Source organism: Zerene cesonia, chromosome 11, assembly GCF_012273895.1.
Source record: "Zerene cesonia ecotype Mississippi chromosome 11, Zerene_cesonia_1.1, whole genome shotgun sequence".
NCBI lineage: Eukaryota > Metazoa > Arthropoda > Insecta > Lepidoptera > Pieridae > Zerene > Zerene cesonia.
This window is the reverse complement of record NC_052112.1, coordinates 8,643,581-8,654,470: the sequence shown is the minus strand read 5'-3', so window position 1 is coordinate 8,654,470 and position 10,890 is coordinate 8,643,581. Positions and strand designations below refer to the sequence as shown.

The 10,890-nt window shown below is 33.5% G+C and overlaps 1 protein-coding gene across 1 annotated transcript; it reads left to right on the top strand.

Moving 5' to 3' along the window:
- The first annotated feature begins 1,577 nt into the window (after positions 1-1,577).
- LOC119830190 (protein PRY1-like) lies at positions 1,578-10,526 on the top strand. Its single transcript, XM_038353099.1, has 2 exons — positions 1,578-1,671; positions 9,335-10,526. Exons 1-2 carry the CDS (start codon positions 1,669-1,671, stop codon positions 10,406-10,408), a joined length of 1,077 nt encoding a protein of 358 aa, XP_038209027.1. The 5' UTR covers positions 1,578-1,668; the 3' UTR covers positions 10,409-10,526.
- The last annotated feature ends 364 nt before the right edge of the window (positions 10,527-10,890 follow it).

The window sequence follows — 10,890 nt, the reverse complement described above, 5'->3', positions numbered from 1 at the left end:
ATATACAATGAAGTTGCACATATTATGATTCGGGATAATAAAGTGAAGGTGTAATGGAATTTAAATTCACGTCAGGCGCAGGTCACATGGTTAGGTTGCTTTTAACAAGCACTGTTGACCGTGTTGGCCAAATACTGGAGTTATGAAATGGAAGTTTAAATAAAGAGAAATTACTTAATATTGATCAAATGATTTATGAGGAATGGAGGAAATGTGAAGGGAGTCGGGTTGTGCTATTTAGGAATTAAAGAATTATTTACGGATTTTAAAGACTGACCAGTCTACACGGGTGAATATTCACAGTCAAGATAGATATTCCTTAAAAATGTCTCTCACATACAAATGTATGATACTCGCGTAAAATCACAAGAAAAAATTATTATATCGATGGGTCTCCGCGAATTATTAGGTACAAATTATTTATGTGGAAAACGCAGTGGAATCTTAAAAAACCTATTATTTCATTAAAAATAAATGAAAGTATCCATATCCGATTTAAACTACACGAAACAAAACTGCATCTATATCCTTCAAAAAATTTCCACAGTACAAAATATCTAATAAACAGTCGTAAATCTAAACCTCCTTTTTGATTTTTTTAATTAATGGCGTCTATATTCGTTAATTTTCGATGTTCTATTAATAAATATCTCAAAAAGTGTTTATATTGTAAAAATCATTTACCTATAGAAACAGTATCATACTAGCGTGATAGCTACGTTGCAATACCTTATCTATTCAAGCAAATAAGACAGAAAAATGCTATAAAAGCCTTGTTTGCAAAAAAATGTATTCCGACGGTTCTTCTTGATAACTCAATAAGCAGTCCGCTCCGACTTTATTAGGATTGAAAATTGTTTATCTTAATCCAGTAGAATCCATGACTATCTACAATAATGCACCTTGTAATATAAAAGGTGAAAATTTTTTAACTCTGTATTCTTTGTAATATTATCTTTTTACTATTGAGTAATAAGACAATATTAATATACCAACGTGTACATTTTAAAAAACATATACAAATATTGTATGTTTGATTCATTGGATGTATGGGAGTAGTTGAAAGATACATACTATCTGCTTACTACACAGTTTCACAATTAGTAAAATTGCAACACACCTACTTACTCACTGCGTTCTTAACTTGGTTGGCACCGAATTCAAATAGATGGATAGGTAGCGCTAATAGTAATTTTGTTTCCGATTTTGAGTAGTTTTGGATTCGGTTCAAATTGTTTTTATAATTTATCAACTAATTCATAAATTCAATCTATCTCAAGTATTTATAACTGGAGAAGATATACATTTATTGTTTTAAAATTACCTATAACATACCTTATATCAGAATTTGTTTAATAAAATTTAATCAAACATTATGCAAGGCACAAAAATAATATCAAAATTACTAATTCATTATCACTGATAAGAATTAAACACGAAGTTTCTATTCATTCGTAATCTCTGATAGGACTAAGGGAGCAGTCATTGTTTACATCCATCTCGTTTCGACATCTGGATTTGGAGAGAGACGGAATGATATGGTGATAACGCTAAATTTTATAATGGTAGCACTCTCATTTGAACGTACGGGTTATGAACAAGTGGGTCATATGAATTGGTCAGGAGCCTTAGTGTCGTGATAGTGAAATTTAAAAAAGGAATACAATAATGGTAACGTACTTTTTATTTATCTGTGCTTGTGATTATTCCTCTAAAAAAAAAAAACTCAGTGAGGTTAACGCGATTTAAAATTAAATTCTAATTCTAAATTAATCAAAATAGCAAATACGAATGTTAGTAATGTTAATTAAATTTCATTAAGTAGTTAATTCTTTGATATTGTCGATAAATGTTTAACGAAAAATATTACAATTAATTCCTTTTGATGCACCTATAATTGTAAGAATATGAGAATAACGTTTAATGGATTGATTAATTATCATCACATTTACGATAAACACAATTGACATACAAAATATAGTACGAAATTTTCCCATCACAAACTGTGCTAATAGAAATACCCCATAATAACGACGTAGTAACAAATATATTGAACATTGAGGAGTACAATTAGGCCAGGCACATGTCAGCTTGTAAAAGAACAAAACTTCCCCTCACTGTGTTTTTGTTGTTTTAACTTGCACACCGAAGTTTCATATTTCTCAGTCATGCGGAATATTTTGGACAGTTGTACTTGCATTCATTTGTGTGTGTGTGTATATGTGAAACACACACATACAGTGTGTGAAATAAAGTAATAAATACTGTTAATAAGCAAAGCTGTATACTGCATAGTATAAATTAAAAACCCCGTATTACAATTATTTTTCTCATGACAGACATTTCAATATTATAATCTCTAGGTTTTACCCCACCCGCTTTTTCTGCATGTATAGGTAACTACATATACTATTATCATAAGAATAATGATCCACTAATCAGGTTCAAATTTCGTTAATCATATCGCCCGGACCGTTGCTGCAGTTCTATTGATGGTTTGATCAGTGGTGACCTTCCAAACCACCATGCTTATGAAACACCTTAACGATTGTATGAGTTTCAGATATTATTATATCAGAAGGAAATAAAAACCTGTTGATGGCTACAAGTGCAGTAAAGAATATCATTATATTTTTCTCATATTTATTCTTCTTTCAAAAATATTATTTCATAGTGGCATGATCTGTTTGCCACTTATCATTGTCCACTTCATCATCATCAGCCTATATGTTCCCACTGCTGGGACACATGCCTCCTCTGAAGGATTGTCCACTTATTTTATTCGAAATTTGAAAATAGAACAAGATCGACGAATTGACATTATTTTATACACCTCCAAAAAAACTGATGCGTGTAGGCGTTACAAGAATTGAAACCAATATTGTGTGGGAGACACATCTATTATGGCAAACTTTAATATTTTTTAAACAAATGTTCTTCGTAAAGCTAATAAAAGATGACTTTCATATTAATGACATTCTAAATCGGTGGTAGTTTAAAAAAGTTCATAAATATGTATGTAGTATTTAATACGTAATATTCATACGTACATATTATAAAAGAGGAATTGAAAAAGACTGAGTATACGTTTCGTCTATGTATCCGACTGCTCAGGTGGTTTGTGTCCACGGATTAATGCTCCAATGGGTCTGTATTTTAATGGACATTGCTAGAATTTTCAAGTGTAAGGCTATCATGCTTTGGCATGAATTGGGCCAGCTAACACCGGAGCTATAGGCATGATCATGAGCGGTGGTTGTCGGTTATCCTCAAACGACCCACCAGCACGCATTACAAATATCAAAGAAAACAATGGAAGTAAACGTAAATTAACAGAAGTGTTCTTGTCTCTGTGAAGCGATTTTTCCCAGACACCTTTTATGTCTCCACCAGACACCTTGTGTGTGTGTTATTTTATAAAAGCGTTTTTCATCCGGTTTTTTAAAAATCAATACAACTGTGTTTGTTTTTGTTACCTCATAACTTTATTGCTGGGTGAACCAATTTTTATGATGTTTTTTTATTTGAAAGCTGGTGCCTCCCATGTCCCATTTAAATGCTGTATTACTTTCATGAAACTGTGATATCAGTTCTGTCACTACATAGTATAAAGCAAAGTCGCTTTCCGTGTCTATGTATATATATAACTACTAGCTGCACGCCCCGTCTCCGCCCGGGTAGTGATTTATCGTAATTGAAATAATATAAACTATCCTATCTCTCAAGCTGGATCGAACTGCACATGGTGTGCGAATTTTATTATAATCGGTTAAGTGGTTTAGGAGTCCATTGAGGACAAACATTGCGACACGAGATTTATATATATTAAGATGTATGTATGCTTAGATCTATAAAACTACACAATAGATTTTGATGGTTTTTTTAATACATAGTGATAGTGATACAAGAGGAAGGTTCAAAAATAAAATAAAATTTTCAATTTAACACGTGCGAAGCCACGGGCAAAAGGCAGTAAAAGCAGATCTGTTTATGGTCTGGATACAGTAACTGCAATCGTATTAATGCATACCATGTTTCATCTATAATAAAATCATAACGATCGCTAACTGCAAAAGCGGGCAGGTAACCTGGAGCTATTATGGTAGTGTATTTATGGCTTTCATAAGTGAATTGACCCCTTGTAGGGCATATAGGTTATTTAACAACACTGCTTGCCTGTTCGTAAAGGAAACCGAATTTTCCTGTACTCAATTAATCAGTGAGACCTTCGGTTGGTTGCCTAGAAGAGATCACTTTATAGCGATAAGGCCACCTTCTCCATTACAATTGTTTTGAATAATAAAGTGAATAGAGAAATAAATAGTAAATACGTGGAATTTGCGAAGATTCAAAATTCTATCCTATTATATTATACTATTATTATTAATTGTAATTATATAATTATCCTACTTCCTACTAATATTATAAATGCGAAAATTTGTAAGGATGTGTGTGTGTTTGTTGCTTATTCACGCAAAAACTACTGAACCGATTGCAATTAAATTTGGTAGAGAGCTGGAAAGCTGGAATAACATATAGGCAAATTTTTATCCCGATACTCCTACGGGATACGGACTTACGCGGGTGAAACCGCGGGGCGCAGCTAATATGCTAATAGTCATAACTTTTAATATTAAATACTGAATACTTAACGTGGTAGAATTAAATCTTTTTTGTGTAGCTCTTTTCTCCTGCTGCATGTCACATGTTCCTTTCATTTTGTATTCCAAATTTTACTACCCCCGTACGCACCCCATTGTCGCAAGATCAATTCCTACTTTTTATATTTTTATTTACATAAAACATAATACACGTAAAACGATTTTGATAACATGAGCAGAATAAGCAACAAATACTTCCAAACCAAATAACAGTCTCGGGGATTTAGAAATTAAAAACTTTTCAACGGATTTTAAACGCGATTTATTCATTATATTATTAACCCGACGTTTCGAACACTTTACAGCGAGCGTGGTCACGGGGAGACGTGGTCGGGTTAATAATATAATGAATAAATCGCGTTTATAATCCGTTGAAAAGTTTTTAATTTCTAAATGTATAATACTCGCGTGAAACCAAACACAAGAAAATACTAAGTCTCGGGGATATTAAAGGTGGCTAACGTAGGTGCATTCATTTCTCCCTTTCATATTCCCAAAGGAGAAAACAGTCTCGGTGGGTGGTTGTAACAGCTTTGTTGTTATTTCATTGAATGTGGTCTAATTATATATTCATTGTGACTATATTGATTAAATGTTCATTTTAAAACTAATGAAATCACTACATAGTATAAAACAAAATCGCTTTCTCTGTCTCTATGACCCTATATATGCTATCTTTAAAACTACCTATTTTAATGGATATATATTAATGGATTTTGATGGGATTTTTATAATAAATAGGATTTAAGAGTAGAATAACATCTATTAAACTATTCCTAATTAAATTCTCTTGATACGAGTACTTTCATACATTTTTACTTGAATATTCGACATTCCGGTATACATTTGTATTTTTTGTATATACGTTTATTGACCATTTGTATTTTTGTACGACGGTTATTTGACGTGACCGCCTCCTTGGTACAGTGGTTAACGCGTAAGCGTAGAACCGACGGGACCTGGATTCGATTCCCGGTGGGGACGCACAATAAAAAAAAACGTCTCGGTCTGGCAGGACACAGAAGGCTGATCATCTACTTGTCCTTAAAAAAATCGATCAGTGAAACAGATGTATATCATATGCCCCATACCCCTTTAGGGGATACGGGATTTAAAAAAAATGTACGTTTATTAGTTTTATACAAAAAACTGCTAGACCGTCTTCAAAAATCCTTATACCATTAGAAAGCTGCAACTATAGGTAGTAACATGGGTTATAAATTTTATTGAATTCTTTTCCGAGTCAACCCGAGCAAGTAAGTGGCTAAATAAATAAAATAACTTTATGTTATAGACTATTTGAGTCAGTGACATAAACTATTGAATCAAAGACGTTATATAAGTATCAGAATTGACATGAAATTTGATCATCTAACAATAAATAAGTAACCGCTGATGTAGTAATTTGATGACTTTGATGTGAGCGCAAAAAAACGACGGATTTTGTGAAGTTGTGAATACACTGGGCGCTATACATAACAGTTCAACCGTATTATCAATTACACACAAGCTGCATTCGTGATTTCGTGTAGCTAGCTTGTTTTTTATTAATATTAAATTATATATGCATTGACTTATTTGGGTCTTCGTTTTCCCCAATCTCCAAACGAAACGCAGTATTATTTGGTATTATTTTCAATCTTCTGTGACAGGGTAGTAGCTTCCCAGGTGGCTGGCTCAATACATGCCAAAGCATGCATGACTCTCACATTAAAACCCACAAATTAAATTCGTTATTAATAATGGAAGACTATAAGAAATATTTTTAACTAATTGATTTAATTAATGTAGTTATGACATTCGTAAAACACTACACAATACAATATTGCAATTATTGTAATTATCATAAAAACATAACTAATGAATGAGTAGTATTCCATTTTTAAAAATAGAAATAAAACGTGTTACTTGAATAACAATAACAATACCTTTTTCTTTGTCGTACATAATTATGTTACACAAGCTGCGCCCCCCCGTTTCACCCTCGTAAGTCTAGTCTGTCTACGTAACAAATTTCATTGCAATCGCTTCAGCAGTTTTTGCGTGAAAGAGCAACAAATATACACACATCCTTAAAAACTTTCGCATTTATTATATTAGTAGGATAGTAGGATAAATAATTTAGGATGAAATCACTACATGCGTATTAAAAATACGTCTTATCGCTATTACTACTAGTATTAATTTTTTTTGTTAGAGTTTATTAAGTATCTAAGAAACTAATGGGCTTTGACACTGCATTTTTTAATCAGAACTGAATGTTTTATTAACCTTAAAAATACAGTTTTATCCACTTACAAAAAAAAAGAAACTTATAACTCATAACTCATAATTTACCTAGAAAATTTCGGGAAACCTTTTGCTTATCATATTAATATGAATACTATAAACATTTAATCTTTCAGTACATTCGTCACGTTATATGTATAATTTTATACACTCTCTTTCTAAAATGAAGTAAGTAAGTCGGCCGGTGTGTACACGCCCTTATCACAAACGTGATGTCTAGGTATGAGGGGTCATTGGAAGTATTCCCACGTCCCAGGCCATATTAATTAAGGATGAGGCGTAACGTAGATTGGTCTAATCTACTTTATTAACGAAATGAACCATGTTTTGAACAGTGGCCTATTGTGTTTTTGCCTTAAATTGTAAAATTGCGTATGTTTTTAATGCTAAATAAAAAAAAAATATATGTCATGACCCATATATTTATTTATTTTAATCTTAATATGTATAAATTATGTGTCATGGACCGCGATGGACTTCTAAACTACTCAATCAATTTTAATCAAATTTTTCACACCATCTACAGTTTGATACCATCTAAAATATAGTTTTTTATTATTTTAATTACGATTTATTAACCCGGGTGGAGTCGGGACGAGAAGCTAGTAGCATATACATTACTCTCAAGGACTGAAAACGCTCATTGAGCGATATAACATCCCAATAAATAGTTTAAAATAAATTTAACGAGGTTTTTTCACAATATCTGTTTCATTCTTGATATGATTCGCACCATTCCGTTTTTGTTAGAAAAACATACGCAGAAACATAATTTCACTTCCTTTCAGGGCCCAGTCTTTCGCATTCATAAATCCACTTCAGTGTACAAACTACAATTAAATGCGCTATCTCTTTCCCTCGACTTATGTAGAGAGAGATGGATGAAACAATTTATGAATGTATGTCGTAGAAGGGTGAAGTTGTTTGCTAACGTGGGCGAAATAAGGCTATGATAGAAGCAGCGATAGTGCACGGACAGCGGTTTAAAACTTAAACATTTTTAGCAAAAAATATACCAATATGATAGATATGTTAACTATAAAGCATGTAAGAAACTCATTTAACGAAAAATACAAAGAAGAAAGAACAGAAACGCAATAAAAAGACCCACCAGACAATTATAAAGATATCGCAATTTTTACCCTGGCAAAATTGAGGATGACTCCTTGTGTCATTGCAGTGTCTGTAATATACCTTTTTACAGTTAAATATGAGTGTACCAACTGGGATAAATTATACATTGCGTAGATATTTCGCATACAAACCCTTTTTGGTATAAACAAAAACCGCATTCTATAAATAATAGCAATCGAAAAGTTATAAACTATTCGTTCCGTATTCATTTCTTTACTAATACATGCGAAGTCGTGAAACCGAAAGATTTCAGTCTAGATACATACTATTTAATACTAAACACGCGTCCGACTCCGCCCGGATACTCCTGTTTCACACTTCGTTGATTCTATTATTAAAGTGTATTGTTAAACCATATTTATTGAAGCCCCTTTAGTACCGCTGTCGCTTACATATCGACCACAGCCTTAGAGTTACGGTGAAGAGTTAAGTGCTTTTTTAGAATTTTAGCGCTTGCTTTGTATATTATTACAGAATAAGGAGTTGTGAAACTATTTTCGAATATTATACCACGTATTAAACAAACAACACTACCAAACAAATTTAGTACCATTTATATTTTATGAAGAAGAAACAGATGGTCCGTTTCAATATTACTGATATCGAAACATATTATCTTGTGCCTTATCGATTCCTTATCAACATACCATAATGTCATTAACGTTAATTTTAAAGCATCGAAAAGGCTGTCGTAATCCTAATCGTTTGTTGTTACTTCACGCAAAAACTACTGTACCGATTGCAATGAAATTTGGTACGTAGACAGCTGGACAACTGGGATAACATATAGGCAACTTTTTATCCCGATATTCGTACGGGATATGGACTTACGCGGGTGAAACCGCGGGGCGCAGCTAGTATGATATAACTCTTCTTTATAATGCAATGATTTTACGTGATGGCATTACTCAATAGAATGATTATCTCTATAACTGTATTTATTGGACAAATTGGTGGTATAAAAAGAGTTTTTCGTCCACGTGTGAACGCCCCTTGTTTTTATGTGTTCTCTCTCTACTTTGAGCTTCGAAATGCGCAATGGAATAAACAAAATTTTTAAACCGAAATTATGTATAAGGAAAACACTTATTTGATAAAACAATTACTTAATCACATCCGCTTCCCATAATTTACTATAAAAAAGAAGTACAAATACACTTAACGATAAGAAATGAATCACAGTTAATGCGGGCTTGTTGTTATTCTCTGACTAATTTTAGTTCTTAACATCTTTTTTTTTCTATTTCCAGAGTAAACTCTTCCGATTGAAGTCAAATGATTTCGAGAATGAAGCGCTGGAGGTCCACAATGAATATCGACGCGAACATGGCGTACCACCATTAGTTCTTAATAAGGAAATATGCAAAGTGAGCCAGAAATGGGCGGAAGAACTAGCTAAACGAGACACTATGTCCTATAGCCTTAACCCTGACTTCGGTGAGAGCATCTATTGCGGCTGGTCCACAGATCCCAACGTTAAAATTAAGGCACGCGATTGTGTAGAACGATGGTACAATGAGATCAACGATTATTCCTTTGGCAAAGAGCCTCAAGTACTTAACTGTGGGCATTTTACCCAAATCGTCTGGAAAAGCACGAAGGAGCTCGGAGTTGGAAGCGCTAAGAGTAAATCGGGCAAATTGTACGTCGTTGCAAATTATTATCCACCGGGCAATTATGGCGGACAGTTTGTTAAGAACGTCCTACCTCCAGGGGCTCTTCAATTCAAAAGTACATCCAGCCTCAGTACGTCTAGTTCCCCACGAGAATCTAATAACAATTTAGCACCACCTTCACCGCAAAGATGCAGCAAAAACTTGAGTGATTACGCATCGGAATTGGTAACGAAATTCAAATCAACGTCCATCAACACGGAAAAGTTCGAAGAGGAATTTCTCAAAGCTCACAACGAGTATAGAAGTAAACACAGAGCTCCTCCACTCGAGCTGAATAAGAAACTATGTAAATACGCAGAGGAATGGGCGAAAACCATCGCGAAGAACGGCAGAGTAGAACATAGAGATCAAAATGAGTATGGCGAAAATATATTCTACGCTTGGTCATCCGACCCCAACTTTACTTTAACCGGTAGGGATCCAGTTGATAAATGGTACAGTGAAATAAAGAACCACGAATTTGGCAAGGAGCCAGATAATTTGGGTTCAGGCCATTTCTCACAAGTAGTATGGGAAGATACGATGGAAGTGGGTGTCGGCGTTTCTAAAACGAAAGAGGGCCAGGTGTACGTCGTAGCGTACTACCACCCGCCCGGGAATGTTCTTGGGAGCTTTGCTGATAAAGTACGACCGCCTGCTTATTTTTAGGTACAAAGGTATACATTCCAAAGAATTAAAACTTTTATTTAGGTGTGATATTTATTATCTATGTAGTATTGTACAAGAGATTATGTTAGTGTGTAATTTTGTCTTATATGTATTTATAAGTTTAGTAAAGGAACACATAAAATGTAACATAGAAATCGTTTCGTGAACTGGTGGTTGCATTACTACTTAAAATAAATAAACCCTATAAATATTCCAATAATTATACTGTGATTTTAAGTGCATTTTACATATTTCTGTTGTAAACCTATAATAAATTATACTGTTATTTTATTTTGCAATTTCAAAATATATCATTTTCGGCAGTAGATATAAATATTAATAATATTGTATTCTCTTTCCAATCGACTTCAAAAACGGGAGAAGGTCAATTCAACTGCATTTTTGTGTTTGTTCTCATATTATTTTGCTGGTTGAACTGATCTTTAAAGGTTCTTTTGTTTTTTGAAAGAAGGTGCCTTCCA